The sequence below is a fragment of the Hippichthys cyanospilos genome, chromosome 13, assembly GCF_059441005.1.
Source record: "Hippichthys cyanospilos isolate Australia breed blue-spotted pipefish chromosome 13, RoL_Hcya_1.0, whole genome shotgun sequence".
Classification (NCBI taxonomy): Eukaryota; Metazoa; Chordata; class Actinopteri; order Syngnathiformes; family Syngnathidae; genus Hippichthys; species Hippichthys cyanospilos.
The window spans coordinates 3887470-3906233 of record NC_142381.1 but is presented as its reverse complement, the minus strand read 5'-3'; the positions used below and the strand labels follow the sequence as shown (position 1 = coordinate 3906233).

Below are 18764 nucleotides of genomic sequence, written 5' to 3'. Positions count from 1 at the left end.
GAAATGCCCAAAATACCAAAGATACCATTTTGATGTGATACGTTTTATTAGAAACTGAGCGCACCCACCTTGTGAACAATCATTCTGGAATGTATAAGAATTTTAACAAGATGGCAAAGAATAAGTGTGAAGAAGAGGAACGCTGGGCAAGAAAGCAAGCAAGATTGTTATGCCATGCAACATTTGACCAAACAATTAAAAAAAAAACACACACACAAAAAAAAAAAAAAACGTTTGTTGACTGTATAGAATTCCTGAAAGGGAATGCACATTGTGTGGCTACTGATATGGGGCTGAGGTTTTTTCTCTTAAAAAAAATAACAAAATTAATAAAAAACAATCACACAATAATCAATAATACTGCTGCATCCTCTCACATTACAACACTAACAAAGGACTGTCACTTTTTTTTTTTTCCTCCTGAAGTTTTTTCATGTCAAGTTACTGCAGCAATTTAAATAGGAATAAAAATCCAAGTAAATAAATACAGCACAAATGTTTTTCACATCATAACAAGAATATTACAAATGTACCGTTTTGGTTTAGTTTCGCTACACAACCATTTTCACAAAATAAACAAACATCTGATTGAAATACACTGAACAATAAAACTGGTGATAGTCAAGTTAAGCTACCGTAGATTACTTGTTGTCCAAAAACACACCCAATCACCAATCCGCTTTATTATTATTTCGGTACGGGCTAATAGTAGGGGACCACTTGGTGAACATGTCGATTTGACCAAGAGGTAACATCAAAAATTTCCATCAAATTTTCTGTTATGAATAATAAAATAGAATTAGAATTGAATATTATGCTACAAAAATTTCTCGTAGAAATAAACGAGATTTCGATGGATTTTCAGCAGAATATCTACGTAAAACGGGAAAAAAAAGGCACAAAAAAACAAAATCGCACTTTCCACAAAATGGTTCCATTCTAATGGCTGCCACCCATTTTATTTTAATCACCGGTTTTGTGACTAATTTAGCGTCTATTGCACAGGTGTCAAACTCAAGGTCCGGGGGCAAGATCCGGCTCACAGTGTCATTTTATGTGGTCCGAGAAATGATCATTCGACTTCAACTTTTTGGCTAAAATAGCAAAATTGCAAGTTGTCTTCAACTTTTTCAATTTGGGGGTGGGATACCAAGCATTTCTTTTTGATTCGCTCTCTCTTTTAAACAATTTTTACCAGCCTCTGATTTCAAAACAAGCAAAGTGTGTCACAAACGCACTTAAAATTGATTTCGGCGCTCTTACAGAAAGCGGAACTACAACGTGGCCCACGATAGAAATGAGTTTGATACCCCTGGTTTATTTTATTACCTCCCCTAGTGGTCATATGTGGAACTGCATCTTAAGGCTTGTTGAGTGAACTCAACTTTGAATATGGCATATATATATATATATATTTTTAGTAATTATAATAAAATAGGCGTACATTTCAGTTTACAACACAGTTCGGGTGTGTATTTTTATTTTTTTAATATTGATTGTAGCCCCATACCGATAGTCACAAGTAATCAAACATTTATTCTCTAACAACACTATTCAATCATGTTTTTGCTTGGACAGAACAAGTCAGGCCACTCTCGAATGGCAAAACCGAACATAACCAAAACGTAATCCTTTCCCGCCAAAGAAAACGACGCACGAAAATATCGATGGTGTCGATAACATCAAAACTGAACCGATTTGGGAGTAGCTCCAAATCATTGTAAATGTTCGCGTTTACATTGATACCGTATGTACAGCGGTCACATACTTCAACTCGGAAACATACTTTCAATACACATTCTAATAGAAGTCATCGCACGATGAAAAGGGCATAGAAATAGACAGACGTTTACAAAAGACGGCGTTGTCAAAAGTGCTGCAGACGCTGTAGAAAACGGGCGGAGCTAGAGCGTCACGCCGCAATCCGGGACATCGCTCTGCAAAAAGTATGTACACGCAGTAAGTCGCTGGAGGTATTTGGTTCCGAGGCCTCCTGAGCACAAGCGGCCTCTAAGTGGACGGCACCATGTCCTTGATGACGGGTTCTCGGTTTAAGTAGGTGGCCCAGTAAACCAGGTTGAAGGAACCGAAGAGAACGGGAAAGAGAATCCTCGACATCCTGTCGATTTTGCTAACGCTGTTGAAGGTCTTTTTGCTGTCGGGGACTTTGCCGTCTCCTTTGGACTTGTTGGCTTCCGAAGCGCCTCCTTTGGCGATGGTTGGAAGCGTGCTGGAGTCCTTGGTGATATTGGGCGCGTAATTGGCTACGGCTACGGCGTAGGCGTTGTTTTTCTTGATCACCGACGCCCGTTCTTTCTTCTGTTTGGAGACCAAAAGAATGAACCCCAATGTGAGGTACGCGAGACAGAAATTGTCTCCAATTGACAGAGCCCAATCAAAACACATCGTGTAAAGAATCATAAAAAAGGCTTCTAAACCTTTAAATTACCATATTTTCCGCACTATAAGGCGCAGCTGAAAGCCTAAATGTTTTTAAAAAGCTGATGGTGCGCCTTATAATCAGGTGCGCCTTATATATGGATCGCTATTGAGATTGGGATTCGTCGATGGGGAATGAACTGATGAATAAAGCTTTACCTGTTTCTTTTGTGTGTTTACAGTTGAACAAGATTGGTCAAAATGACATTGAGTTATTATGCTATTGAGAGTTTAGAGTTATTATTTGAGTTATTATTGTTATTCCTTTGAGTATTACAATATTGTTTTAAAATTTGTCATTAATTGAGGGTGCGCCGTATAATCCAGTGCGCCTTGTATATGGAAAAAGTTTTAAAATATGTCATTAGTTGAGGGTGCGCCTTATAATCCGGTGCGCCTTATGGTGCAGAAAGCGCGGTAATCATATTACCTGTAGCAGTTGACAATATGAATTCAGTTCACTTGTTTGCCCTGAGATGATGCTGGTGTGTTGGTGATAAGCGCAGAGAGAGACACCATTTTAGGACATTGTTTACTGATTATATTTATCTACCGAACGAAATAATCGATTAAGCCTTTTTCGGGTTTTTTATAATATCAGTAGAACAAAGCTATGCTATGCAATGCACCCATTCCCAAAATGTGGCGATTTCTTATCTAAAATGGGGCATCAACGCCATCTACTGGTGATCTCGCATCACTCAAGTTGTTCCCGAGTTGAAAATTTACGACGGAATAGCTTGAAACGTTAAAAAAGGTGAGAAAAGTGGCGGTCACCTTGTCGGTCACGACACTCTTCCCATCCCAGGCCCAGCCTCGCTTGGTGAAGTAATTGACTGTGGCAAACTCAATCAAGGCGGAGAAGACGAACGCGTAGCAGACGGCGATGAACCAATCCATGGCTGTGGCGTACGCCACCTTGGGAAGGGAGTTGCGAGCGCTTATGCTCAGCGTCGTCATCGTCAGGACTGTGGTTACTCCTGCAAGCGCAAACAAATACACGGGCTACATGTGACACAAAACTATAACTAGGAATGCATAGATCCATAATTTAGCCAGAATTAATCATAAATAATAGCCATAATATATGTTAGTAGTAGTATCTCGTATCGAGTTTGCAACATGTAATATGATCATTCAACATAATTGAAGTCTTTTATCATTTCTGTCTAAGACGTGGAGTTTACACAGATTAACTTTTGCGAAAGTCGTACCAGCATGTAAAACATATTGTATTGCTTGACGGGAAATATTACTCGCGTCATTCAATTTTTTAATCTGAAAGCATGTGTTATTTACTGAAAACACAATAACAAACTGACAATCAATTATTATGGAATTAAGGCCAATATTATTGCTATTAATGTTTTGATGTGCTTGCCACTGTTTGAGACATTTATGAACTACTTCAAAAGCACATTTTTTTTCTCAAGAAATTAAGCACAAAAGCCTTGATAATCATAAATATTCAATCCTAGCTGAAGGCCAGTTTATTATGCGAAAGGAGATCCTGACTCGCTCGTGTGCTTCGTTCCTTGAGCTAACCAGTCTTAGGTCACTCCTATTACTTCCACTTGCTTGACAAACAAGTTCAGCTATAAAGAAAAAGCACTCAAGCATTTAAGACATGTCTCCTCTTTTCAAGTCCATTCTTTGCTGCTTCTGGACATGTTTCAAAACTAAATCTTTTCATGTGTGTTGATATTCAAGACTCATGACTAAGGATGGAACGAGACACGGATTCCTTGAGACGAGTTGTCTCACAAGATTGCGTCCATGAAAACGAGACACGGTAATGGCATGTCAATTTTCCATTTTTCAAGTGTTTCCATTTAGTGAGCCGACTGCAAGAAAATTAAAAAGCTAGCTTGCAATATGAACATAACAGAGCTCTAGTTGAACTTTTTTTTTTTTACAGTGTTTACAAATGGTGTCATATGCAATCCAAAATATTGTCACACGTTATTTGAAAGTAATAAGCGCCTTCTATATTTCTCCAGTGAGGTTGTTGTGTTTTTGTTTGCGATTAACATTTTTGTTCGCTTAGTTTTTTGTGTGACCAAATACTATATTTGCTCTTAATAATGAATTAACAAATGTTGGAACTTTTTGATAAAAGTGATCAGGAGCAACTGCAATCGTGTTAGGATGTCAGCATCAAAGTGTCCAGTTTGGATTCAAGTCGATTAAACTGCTTCTAAAAAGTATTCCCACTGCACTTGAGGGCGCTCTCGGGCTGCTAGCTAGCGGCTAATTTATGCTAGACGCTGCATTAACGCTAGCGACAGGGGCCGTTCAACAAAATGTCAGTGTAATTAAATCGTTTTTTAGTACCCTGAATTGGCATTTGAACATGATTTCAGAACAACTTAATGTTGTTTGCATCAGGATTGGTGACTCACAGGTCACTCCGGGATAGAGGAACGATTTGTGCGCTAGAAAGAGTTCACCGTTATTATGAGATGCTTCCAAGAAGATCTTCAAAATAAAAGTGTTCTAAAGCGATTGTGTTCATTCAGGGGTCACCAACGCGCTGCCCACGGGCACCAGGTAGCCCCCAAGGTTCTCAAGAGAAGCCCTCAGGCCTTTTCTGCAAATAGCTTACAAGTGATAGAAAATTGTGATTTTCTCAGGATTTTACAATCATACACAAGGGAGCTGAAATTTCACCCAAATGGTGACAACATATCACTGTTCAAAACGGCATGACCACTTAGTTATGACACTACCAGGAGTGTGCTATCCCTTGGCTAGAATACTCACGGAATGATGTGGAAGAAAATGACCCAAAATGGTCAAAATACTGCACAAGGGTTAATTTACCTATAACAATAATATTGAATCAGAAGTATGTATCAATCTGGTAGCCCTTTGTTTTAGGGTACCAAAGAAGTAGCACCGAGTCTTCAAAAAGTTTGGTGAACCCTGCATTATTTTTTACGCTGAGGTTTATTTTGAAGCTGGCATTCTCACCACGTTTGGCGGCGCGTTTTACTGTCATGCAGTCCTGCTGTGTATTCCTTCGCACTTGTGGCCCAAAAAGTCAAAACATTAAAAATAAAGACAATAGACCTTGTGCTATGTAGAGATGAGGAATCTGGATTTAATCTTTATTTAAGATTCCGTCCCTAGTTTTGTTTAATATTAGCTGGGTTTGATATTCGGCTTTTGTGAGCTAGCATTGGAAGCCCGAGAATGATGCACGTACTCACCAAATACAGTTCTGGCCGGCACTGATTCTCTATTGAGCCAGAAAGACACTTGGGAGAGTATGACGGTCATGATGCACGGGAGGTACGTCTGGATGACAAAATAGCCAATCTTCCTCTTCAGATGGAAATGAGCTGTCATCACCGTGTATTCACCTGAGCGGAAGCACGTGTTAGTTCAATGTGTCGTAGCTCCAACTGGATCGCAGTAGAAAATGGGAATACGTGATTATGGCATTGTGTGATAAATTGTGTGATAAATTGTAGAAATTCCTTTGAGTTTAAATGATATCACAAATTCATCAATGGGAAAAAAACACAAGGGAGCCGAAATTTTAAGCAGATGATTAAAACATGTAAAATTTCAAAATGCAATGATTCTGACATTTCTATGTATTCGCAGCTGGACGTGCAAGATTTAGTGTACACAAGTAATCATTGTCCAAATTTTGGACCATATAAAACAATTACAAATACAATTTTTATGATGCATTTTAATAGGAATTATGACATTGATTTTCCTGTGATTTTGTTGAGCGGCGGTCAAATTATGTCAGCAAAAAGAACATTCTTTGTTGACTTGTGTTTTCTGGAAACACTTATATTATTCCACATTTTTTTAAAATAAGCCTTCCTGCACACTTCCTTATTTAATCATGTATATGACCCCATGAAGGGTTAATATATTTTCTGAGACGGATGTGAAAATGGATGGATTTGATCAGAAATGACAAACATGAGTGAACATATGGAGAGAAATGATTCCTTGCAAGCGCAGCGGTGTTTGTCAGGCCTTGTAAACGGAAACGCCACCTCAAAAGAGAATCCACCATCAGGCACGAGGAGATGTGTTACCCATGGCAACAGAAGAGCGAAACATAGCTCATTTGCTGCCATCCCAAATGAAAGCCCGCTTACATCGGCAAGAGGAACGTCCTTTTTACAGGTGCAAATAGGGGGAGCTGGTGTCAATCCCTAAACATTTTCTCGATTACGTCTTTTGCTACGACAGATTTTACATATGCGAGATCGTTTTTGCCGTCGCGGTACTCGCATTTGTGCTGCCGAATTGAAGATATTGAGTGCACTTGCGGTATCCCGCGGAGCTATATTTCTTGTGTAATTTAATTTGCATGCCCGCATCAACGCCTCTGTAGTGGATGGGGGGGGGGCAGGAGCAAAGAATCAAAAGGAATTTTCTCAGGAGAAGCATGTGATGGCTTGTTGAGAGGGAATATAATAATTAGCGCTTCCCACACATGTCGGAGACAAGATCTCATGTTCACTTCTCGCAGAATTAGCACACAAATAAATGACGCCCCGACCCCCTCTTTTATGGCCAATGGCACACCCGTCTTAAAAAACAAAACAACATTCCGACATCTCATTATGGATTGATTTCACACTGTGGATTGATTTCACACCGTCAGCCGTAGAGATGTTTTTGTCAAATGAATATGCAAATGAAATTCCTCGCTAAACTATATTTGCAAGCATTTAAGAATGGAGTCAAATTTAGCCCATGTAGCTCAATTACTGCCATTCAAAATCGGAAATATCGTTCATTTTGGACATATTGAAACCCGATGTTTTATCATGCATTTCCCCTGATTTTTCCTTTCAACGGCAACTCGCAAACGGGGCGCAATAGAAATTCTTGTGTGGACATCCCAAAACAGCCGGGTAGCGCAAGCGGCCATTTGTAAGCCTTTCAATGACTTCCATGGTTGGCTTAGCCTGGACTGTAAAAGTCTTAAAAAGTCATAATACTCTAATTACGACATAAGAAATATTCCTCTCTCAAGGGAAGTCCCCCTATATATATATATATATATATATATATATATATATATATATATATATATGAATAATGGAACAAATTTGTGGCTTTTCTATACATTTCAAATGGTAAAGATGATTTGCGGTCACAGAAAGACTGCGAAAGACATCTGAAGGCACGGTTGGAGTATTAATTTGCATTTGGCATGGAGCAGAATCCCAAAAGCAGGATGACAGGTGCGCCGCTGCTCCTACAAGCCTTTCCACTTTAGCGAAGCTCCCCGCGGAGAAAGCAAATGGGCAGACCTTTAGATGCAGTCGACGTCGCCGCGTCTTTCCGCCTGTGCGCAAAGACGTCAGAGGTAATAAAAACGCTAGCCGTAAAAACAGATCAACGGTGCTTGATGCAGTGCCGGTTCAAAACAAAGGAAGTACGTCTGCCTGTTGCCACCGAAAGCCACGCCGGCTGAGCGGAAAAATGACGGATGCTGTGCCAAGCAATGATTTTAGAGTCATATTCTAGTCTCCGAAAATCCCAATGATGACGACGTCAACTTGGTGCGCACGTAAAATCGGGCTTGAATTCCATATGTTTCGCGCGGAGAATTTCTTTGTCTTTTAATAACATGATAACTTCTGTTTTTTTCCGCCAACACTCCCCCTCACTCCTCCATTTGAAAAAACAGACTGGAAACATAGGTGACAAACAAACAGAGCGATGCATCTTCACAGCTCAGATATGTCCATATTTATTCAGGTTTCAAATGCATTTTTTTTTAGGACTCACAAGTGGCCCGAGACATATAATAATTGTAACACTGTACATGGTATAAACTGACCGTCATTACCATGGCAACCATGGATCTAGAGCTTTCATTTGCAGCAACTGCCTTGGTTTACTCCCCCAAATTACACACGCACACACACACACATTTATATATATATATATATATATATATATATATATATATATATATATATATACACACACACATATACACACACATACATACATACATACATACATACACATATATATATATTACATGTAGTCATGTAGTAAATGGCTTGACACGAATATTTCCAAGCAAACAGCGTAGGTCTCCTCCCTTTCGTGCCGGATTGGGTCGGCAGCGTAACGTAATCCCCCAGCGACTGCCTTTCACTACCGAGGGAATCCAAGCATCCATTTCATTCACTCGGGCTCCCCTTTCATGAACTAAACGCTCCTATCGAGAATAAGCGGCGCACGATGCCTTGGTAGAAGGAAAAAGGCCCGTCCGCGAGTGTTCCTTTGCTATAAGTCGTCGTTCCGCATTATCTGATTGGCTGACTTTAAATGAATCATTCATTAGTGGTGTGTCAGGGTTTAATGTAGCGTACTTGCAAAGTAGGTCATTTGGCACGAGCAAATGTGCTCTCGGGCGTCGCTGGGACGGACATCTTGCGCAAACATGTGAACGTAGCATCACGCGCTTGCAAAATTCCCATAACCCTAACCCGCACACGGGCGTCCTACTTGTTACTTTGAAGCGCTCGCATGTTCCACGCCCGTGCTTTACATGCACGAGACACGTCTGAAGCCATCTGAACGCAATCGTGGCATTTCGTCCGCACCGTTTCACGCGGATAACGGCGAACTTGACATTTCAGGCCGTAAATAATAGAAAGACGGATGGCACTTGTGGAACTTTCTGGATCTTGCTGCACCGTCAAGATTCGCAGGAGGAGAACAATCAAAGCGGCGTAAATAGTACATTTTAAAAAAGAAAATCATGTAATGACGGGCGATTATTAACCCTTGCGGATTATGTTACAAATTATGTCACAAGTGATGATTTTATTTTATGATATCATAAAAGGAACTATGGGGAAAAAACACGAGGGAGTTGAAATTTCCAGCAGCTGATTAAAACATGTAAAATTTCAAAATGCAATGATTCTGACATTTTTCATTTTTCAATTATTCAGCTTTCATTATTTTAATTCTTGATTGCTTAAAGTAACTAATTATTTTTCTACTTAATTCACATAGTACAGACATTTTAGGATGTCTCGCCAAAATGTGTTACCTGCGATTAAATGTCTAGACCCCTGAAAAACATGAAAATACCTTGGGATTGAACGAGTTGATGTTTCGTAGCTTATTCAAAAACATAATTTTGTTTACTCTCGAAATAAACACTAAACCGCCATACCTGTACTTGATTTAATGGTCTCCTGGCCCGCCGTTTGTCCAAGCAAGTCATACTGATTCAGACGCGAGCTTTCCCCTTCCACCACTACGGAATCGGAGGCATTCAGAGTCCAAGCGTAAGTCACTTCCGATATTGTGTACGCATCTAAAGAAAAGACAAAATGTGCCACGGAAAAGTTAAATATGGCATATATATATATATATATTTTTTTTTGTAGTAAATCACATGTAACTAAGTTCTATCGGCGTTACTTACAGCTGCCAAATTTCAGCGGACAGGAGTGAAAGTCCATGGGAAAATCCTCCAGATGCATGGGGCACTCTGCATGCACCGTTAACCTGCGTCCAATTCACAGACAATGGAAAATGTGTTTAAAAGAACAAGAGCACGGAAAAATGCAAAGTCCATATTGGAAGTTCCATGTGTGCATACTTTAGCAAGCTTAACTAGTCTCTTAATCTCCTGAACGTTAAACTGTAAAAACACAAAAGTACATTTTGTATTTGGAATTTTATTGATACTGTTGATTTGATACAGTACATTTTGTAATTGTAAAATTAACAGTATCAATCATTTTTTACCGTAAATGGAGAAAACGTGTTACCGTAATTTAAGGGTAATTTTCCGGTATTTTAACATTTAAAAAATGTTTTTAAAGTAAAATAAATTGATACTGTTGATTTTACAATTGCAAAATGTACTGCGTAAAACCTTTTTCCATTTTTTTGTTTGTTTTTTTTTTACTGGGAATGTAGGAAATGTGTTACCATAATTCAACGGTGCTTTTTTGGCAATCAAGTTGCTGGTATTTTACCATAAAAAACAGTTTTGTTTTGTTTTTTTTGTTATCAAAAACAGTATATGAATACACATGGTTTTTCTGGTTTTTGATGATAACATCAACAAGAAGTCTTTCCTCACACATAGCTTAGAAGTTTGTTTGACGTCAATTACCTCATGGTGTATAACAAGGTCCCGTCATCTTTGATCCTCAGCAATTTATTGGGCATGGTCATGTTATGAGCCACAGACTTTTTCCCATTATGGAAGAAAGTGTCGGGAGTCCAGATTTTACTCGCCATCAGGTTGTTGAGAGGCAAAATCTTCATCGGTCCATGAAATTTTAATCTCTCATCTTTCCAGGCTTGCCGGAAGAAAACGTCGATGGTGTATTCCTGAGGGAGGACCAAATGTCGTCAGTGCAACTGTTGCCGCCTGCAGGAAATGCGACCGATTCTCGTTCCTGCTTTCAAAATGTCAACTAAAACAAACGGGAACTCTGCTGACATTTTATTTTGTACTACTCCTGACACGTTCAACCTGAACACTGGGTGATTTTTTTTTTTTTTTTGGGGGGGGTGAAGCCTATGCTCTCCTTGTTCCTAACAGAGAGCTTGCATTGGTGTTTTTCCTAAGCTGCGAGAAACCCTTGACCCATAATCCCCGGCTGTCAAAAGAAACCACATAACAGCTCAGAAAGCCCTGCGCTATGAAATGTGTGTTTTCCTGATTCACACATAGCCGGTGAAAGAAAAAGATAAACCCCCGGCTCTTTTCTCAACCCCCCCCCCCAACCTCACGAGGTGGGTGAAATCCTTCAATATATCACACTGATGGAAAAAATGAAAAGCGATGTTTTAAACGAGCACGATCGTGCTCTCAGTTACTGTGCCACAATACGTTAAATAGTCTTAAAAATGGTTTTAGATTTAGATTTAGATAAGTGAAAACTGAAAAAAAAAGTCTTGTCTTTTTAATACAAAAATAACGATCTTAAAAATGGTTTCCTCGGCGGTGTCCAAACTGCGGCCCCGGGGAGAAATGTGGACCGTCATCCATTTGTCAGTGGCCCGCAGCGTAAACAAAAAAATCTAACTTGGCACAAGCGCCACATATAAAATAAAATAAAATAAAATAAAATAAAATAAAATAAAATAAAATAAAATAAAATAAAATAAAATAAAATAGAATGCCTTTATTTATCTTTATGCTACGCGTGACACCAAAGATGCTGTGAAAAAGCCGACTTCAAAATAAACCTTACATTCCCAAATAACATATGGGCATCGATGCCTTTTGGGACACTTTTATTTTGATCTCCCAAACATCAAGGCATATTGACGAACATCCAAAAAGCACTTGGAACGTATTATCCAAGCTTTTAATCTGTCACTATAAAAAATATGAACACTGGCAGCCAAAGTATAGGTGTCTAATTTCGGTCTAATATTAAAATAGGTGTTGATTTTAATCATTAGGGGGCAGATAAGCACAATACGTGCCCAGTCTGCTCATAGAGAAGAAAAACAGGAAGTTGTTGACCTCATAGTAGCTAACAGGCACTGTCAAGTTTACTTATGGAATGTTTTTGAAGCATTTACTGGAAGTGACTTAAAGGACACGATTACAGGTGTGATGTAGATAAAAGATTATTTATGTGTGACCTAAATGGTAGTTTGTTTTTTTTTACCTTAAATGGTAATCACTAACACGCTAATGCAAATTGTTGTCCCTGTGTGTCTTGTCCATCTGTTTTTTTTAAAATGGACACGAGGACCAAAAAAATCTGTCCTAATTTGATGAACAGATACCCCTCGGGCCAATCAGATGTCGTTTGTCATTTTTTACTTACTGTTTACATCGGATTTTTATAAGTTGACCCCTTTCATGCGTGAAACCGGCTAGTCACGACTGCGTCTGTTTTTTGCGGGCGCGTGAGCGAGATCTCATTTCCATATCATTCAAAGAGGAGAGACTTGAACAGCCGCATTGTAGCCGTTCAATCAGCGGATCAATCACTCGGAAAATGGCTCCTCAACAAAGGTAGAGACATTCGTGATATGAGGTGGAGTGGCTCGCATGTCTGCCAATGATAAGCAGGGAAAGCCCCGGATAAACAAAAGCCTGGCAGGAATAACAAGGAGACTTTCAATAATTCATAATATGATTATTTTCATGTGAATAGACCTTGTGCTTGGTCCTGCTTCCGTTTTGTGGCGTGCGTACAGCCAACATAATGATGCAATAAAGCAGGCGCAGTCATTTTGGCCATAGCAGAGTTACAGGAATGTTCGATTTAAAAAAAAAACAAACAAAAAAACATATCCGCTCTCACCATGTCTGTGTCGGAAACAGGTCCAAAACTGGTGACAAAGATGTCCGTCTTCACCTCGGTGACCCTGTCTGGATGACACAGGATTGGGTTGTGATCTATATATATATACTGTATTTACATACATATATACGCATGAATACATGATATATTTACACATATAAACTATATATGGTGTATGTATGTATATATAATGTTGTAATATATAAATGTACACATTACAACCTATATATACATATATATACTGTATATAAATATATATATATATATATATATATATATATATATATATATACATAGATATATACAGTACATACATATACACACACACACACATATATATACTGTAATATATATATATATATATATATATATATATATATATATATATATATATATATATATAGTAATGTTGTAATGTAAACATTTATACATATTTTTATACCTACAAAATGACATTAAATCCCACATACCGCCTGAAGTGTCTTAAGGTATAGTTGTCAAATTCAACACATTATAATATCCAATGTCGTAGTCTGAGAAAAACTATTCAAAAGAGAATTCCTTAAGTTAGAACCGGTCGAATTCATATTAATTTTCATCTTCAGGGGTGGTGATTGCTACATCATTTTTAGGTGAACTAAAGCTTCAACGGGTCAATTGTAGTATTTCCGAAAGTAGGACCCCGGTAAATATTTCCAGGGGGCATCATGCGCTCAAGTCACCAACTGAAAGTAATAACGCGCTCCTGCATCAGCACTGCAACAAGACGTCCATTTGCTTCTTGCGCACTCTGTCTCTTTCAATAATTACTGAAGCAGGATCCGGCCGCACTTTGTCAATTTAAAAAGCTTTCCTTTGGCTTTTACACGAACACTCGTACAATCTAAAGAGATCATTAGTCCGGGCTAAAGTGCTCTGATGCGCTCGCCCCCATGGCTCCATCAAGAAAGATTACGGGCTGGTTTTCTTTGTGGGAAAAAAAAAAAAAGGACTGCGAATCAAAAGAGATGGACAGGTGTGTTCCTTTGACTTTAACATAATGCGACGGAACGTTTATTCACTCTGTGTTTTACTCGTGAAATAGCATGAGCATTAATTAGCCATCTAAACTTTGTGTTGAATTGTCATCGATAATCCTTCTCCTTTTTTGTTTCCTAATAATTGTCAGGCACTTTGATGCACTTCTTATATTGTGTTGCTATATTATATTATTACTGTTATATTTTTCAGTTTTAGACTAACCTGTAACCTGTATCAACACTGTAGAAAAAGTAGTTAATATTAAAAGTTGAATTATGTTGGGGTTTTTTTCTTTCTTTAATGTTAAAACAGCACACATTTTTAGGTATGCTTGCGGAAATAAAAATCAGGCAAATGGGGGGGTTGCCATGTTAAGTTTAACTTTTTTTTTAATTGCAGGCACTTTGATGTGCTGTACTTGGTTGTTGTTTTTTTTCAGTTTTACACTAACCTGTAACCTGTATAAATGCTTTTAAAAGTAGTTAACAGTTGTTCAAAGTTGATTTATATTTATATAAGTCATTACAACTGGTGTGGCAAATGGGGTGGGGACGTGGATGCCCCCCAGGGGAAATAAAAAAACATGTGAAGTTTAATTGCAATAAAATAAGGAATTATATATAGATATATAAATATTTTTTTAACAGTCAAACAAATTTAACTTCAAGGGGGCTTTGCAAAATATCATTGCTGTGTGTGCTGGGTTAAACATTTTTTTGTGCAAAACAACACAGAGACGCGAGACAAAACCGACGTTGCCTCCGTGTTGCAGCAAACTTGGGACAACACAAGACGCCCCGGAGTCAAATGTTTTACCCAGAGTGCATTTCATGCCTGAGGTCGACACTGACGTTATTTACAGGAACACGAGGACAATACCTAAAGTTCATTCCTTTGGCAAGAACAGCCAAAGACGCTTTCCGTAAAACCCCGTTCCCTTGTTACAGATGGGCGTGCTGAACCATGAATGGCGTCCTGCCGGTGAACTTTCCCAAACGTTACCAAATCCTTCTTATATTTTTGGAATTTTTGCATTTATCAAAAGAAATTAACATCTTTTGCAATCTTGAAAGAAGCCAGTAAAAAGAAAAGACAGTACGTCCTCCATTGAGAACGCTAGGACTTAGTAGGTTACCTCAAAACAGTCAAAAGATACCGACCAAAAACAGATGTCCATTACAGAGGACAAATTGTAAATTTTCACTCAGCAGGACTGCAAAGTTAATTGTCCCCAATCCAACACATGAAACATCAATGGAAAATTCTTGATGTCCTCTACTGAGCTCAGAAGGACTTAGTAGGGTAGCCTAAATGAGTCAAAATATATAAACCAAAACAAATGTCCACTACATTGGTCATGCTGTCCATTTTGTCTCAGCAAGACAGCAAAATTAAATGCATTTCTCCAAGGCATGTGAGATATCATTGGAAAGGCTTGGATGTCCTCTACTGAGCACAGTAGGATTTAGTAAGCTAGCTTAAATGAGTCAAAATATATCGACCAAAACCAAATAACAGGTTGTCCACTTTTTCTCAGCAAGACCGCAAAATGAAATACATTCCTCCCAGGCATGTGAGACATTGATTGAAAGCTCAGGATGTCCTCTGCTGAGCACAGCAGGACTTAGTTTGGTACCTTAAATGAGTCAAATCACATAGCCCAAAAACAAACGTCCACCACAGTGGACAGGTTGTCCATTTTGTCTCGGCAAGACAGAAAAATTAAATGCATTCCTCCAAGGCGTGTCAGATATCATTGGAAAGGCCAGGATGTCCTCTAATGAGCACTCTGGGACCTAGCATGGTAGCTTGAATAAGTTCAAAGATTTAGACCAAAAAGCGAACACAAACAGGCTGTGTTTCAGGAGGATATATTGAACCGACGCGGCTTGAAAGGAACAAAACAATTAGTCCAAACCAATCCAAGCAGACAATTTCACCACTAGATGTGATGTGCAATGTACAGAAACCAGATTGTATATTTTCAAGTGCATTTGGATGATGCTTAAAGTCCAAAGAGTTCTGCCCTGTCCATGAAGTGGACTTCAAGTGCTTCCAAGCTGACGCGTTGATACGGTCTTGGCTCGGAGCGAAACGAAGAAGCCGCGTTTGCGCTCGGACCCACACTTGACTGGCCAAAGGAGAACATTTGATTCTCTCCCCGTCGCCTCAAGGGGCAAACGCGTCTTGAAAACCTCTGCCCTACATTTTCCGTCTTCTACCTTTATGATTGAGTCATAGCGTGCGACGCGTTGACTCGTGTACATCTTATTGTTTGAGACAATGTAGTTCAATGGTTTTTGATTGAGGTGTTACGCGATGAATACGGAAGATTAGAGAAAAGAAGGCAGACGGCCTCAAGAGGAAAGGACAAAGGGAAGAAACGATTTAATGAATGATTACTTTCGAGAAAAGCAGGAAAGAGAAGTAGCGCTTTTAGATTCGAAATCAGGGGTGTCCAAACTTTTGCATGTGGGGATTGCATGCAAAAAAAAAAAACAGAAAAATGAAATGGCCGCCGAGAAATTCTGTTGACTTTAATCTTTGCTGAAATGACGCTTAATCCGTTTATTGTTTATATGTTTTACGGAAGCGGTTTACAAATTCCTTTGCATAAGAGTTTTCTTTTAAATCGTGTTGAGGTTCAGGATTTTTTCGATTCTGGGCTGACTTACAGGTAGGTACTAAATAGACTAGACTTTTTTTTCTTTTGTTTTCACTAATCGTGTGGGCTTTGCTATATTTAATTTCTCACTTATGCTGCGGGCCGCTGACAAATGGATGACGGGCCAAATCTGGCCCCCGGGCCGCAGTTTGGACACCACCGTTCTTTAGTATTCGTTCAACAGTATGCAAATTTCATCTGTCGCATGAGAAAAATCTGCCTTCTCAAAATCACATGATACAAGATCGAAATCCCGCTTATCCGATTTAAATCGGACAATTTCCGAGCTTGAAAAAATGCGAAGGGGGAAAAAAAATGAAGACAAAAAACGAGAAGGCGGTAAATTTGGTCATCGAAATTTGATCATGGAACATCCGCCACGGCCTCTCCCGTCATCTTCATTTGTCGGCATCTCATTTTCAGTCGGCCCCTCGCCCCCGAAGCCGAGCTGGTCCCTCAGGTTTTGGTGCCATTTGAAATTCAAATTCCTGGGGCCAAGCATAAGCAGCCATATGGGGAGCAAGACCTTCTTTGGCCTGCCACCATTCCGCACTGCTGCTCCTCAATTTTTCAAGAGGAAATTAATACATTTTCAAGCTTCAATATTTGACATATCTACAAGCTTTCTTTTTATACTAATTATATTTACTGTTATTGTGACCTTATTACTGTTATAGCAAGTTAGCAAGCAGCTAGTGGTGCAGGCCTACCAAATGCTTTTTGACATTGTTTTCATATTGAGAAATGATTCATATTGTTTTCATATTGAAAAATGATTCATACGGGTTACGGCATAGGTGCCAAACTCGAATTAGGTTGTAGGCCGCAGAGAGGAGAATATATTCCCAAGTGGGCTGAACCAATAGAATCATGGTACATAATTTAAATCTTGTAGCATTATGTTACAAATTATGGGAATTCCTTTTTTGTTTTGTGTTTTTTATATCCAGAAATATATCCAAAATTTCCAGCAGATTATTAAAACGTGTAAAATTTCAAAATGCAACGATTCTGAGATTGCAGCTGGACGTGCGAGATTTTGTGTACAAAAATAGTCATTGGCCAAATTTTGGACCATATAAAACCATTATTATTACAATTTTAGAGGTGCATTTTAATGGGGTTTATGACGTTGATTTTCTTGCGATTTTTGCAACATTCTGTTGCGCTCAAACTATGTCAGCAAACAGAAAATTCTTTGTTGACATGTGTTTCAACTCAAGACAGTAGGCGGCGATAGAGACCAGTTAATGGCGTGTCATCATACCATTTTTCAACTTTTTTGTGGGTGGTTGAAGGAAAAAAAATCATAAATAACTGAATATTACGCCTTTAAAAGCATTTACAAAATTAGGGAAAACAATGCAATGTGTATAGTTTGAAAAGTGTGTGCACATGGCTTAAATGAATGAGTTTAGATGTTTATCTGCTCAATAAAAAATAAAAAAATAAACCTCACACGTTTTCTTTCGTCCTCCTTTCCAGGAAACTATGTGTTATATAATCTTAATGTTTTGTGTACACGGTGTGTTTGTCACTTGGCTCCGGGTGAGGGGGGGCGGGGGGTGAATGCCAAAGGTTATCCACGCTGCCAACGCTGATGTTAACTCAAGTGTGTGCATGGGCCGTTCGGATCACACACACCATTTGAAAAGCCAACTGGCGTCGGGAATGTTTAGAAAATGTAAAAAAATGACATTGATCAACATGTGGAATGAAAATACACAGTGTGTTTTTTTTGTCTTACCTCCTAGACCGGGGCGGAGCCGGTTGTCATATCCATCCAGCAGGCTGTCGAGGATGCGGGTGAAAAGGGTGATGTTGGTTTTGAAGGCATCAGAAGTGGCGTCTGCGTTTACCCATCTGCTCAACACACACATGAGAACATCATGACAAGCTGGAGGACCTTTTCAAAATATATGATTGGATTTGAAGTGGACAGAACACCCCGGATTTTCTCAGAGCACATGAAATGGAATGATATGGAATTGCATAGAATGATGAAGGATGTGGCATCATAATGAATGCTATGCAGGGATATGCATGGGGCGACAAGGCTCAGTGGTGGAGTGGTCATCTCCCAACTGAAAAGGTTCCTCTGAATGATATGAAAGAAGATTGACAAACATGGAATGACGTCATGAATGTAAGTCGAAACTGGATGAAAGATATGGAATGGTGTTGCTGAAAAATATGGAATGATATTGAGTGATAAGAAGTACATATGGGATGCTTATACAAATGTGATCAATTAAATGACAGATATGGAACAATGTGATATTCTATTGAATGCATTCAGACTGGAATGATGTGGAAGGGTTTTAGTTTTTTAAAAAATT

At 39.0% G+C, this 18764-nt stretch overlaps 1 protein-coding gene across 2 annotated transcripts in view; it reads right to left on the bottom strand.

Moving 5' to 3' along the window:
* Positions 1-27: 27 nt before the first annotated feature.
* The window catches only part of gabra2b (gamma-aminobutyric acid type A receptor subunit alpha2b), a 22762-nt gene continuing 4025 nt past the window's right edge, over positions 28-18764 (bottom strand). For both annotated transcript variants that reach the window (XM_088430796.1, XM_088430794.1), the window contains exons 3-10: positions 18173-18288; positions 12741-12808; positions 10580-10800; positions 9881-9963; positions 9626-9769; positions 5652-5804; positions 3217-3419; positions 28-2319 (exon numbers count right to left, since the gene is read on the bottom strand). In XM_088430796.1, the coding sequence (XP_088286922.1) occupies positions 2011-2319; positions 3217-3419; positions 5652-5804; positions 9626-9769; positions 9881-9963; positions 10580-10800; positions 12741-12808; positions 18173-18288 (1297 nt within the window). In that variant the 3' untranslated portion in view covers positions 28-2010. The remainder of the gene's footprint in view (positions 2320-3216; positions 3420-5651; positions 5805-9625; positions 9770-9880; positions 9964-10579; positions 10801-12740; positions 12809-18172; positions 18289-18764) is intronic.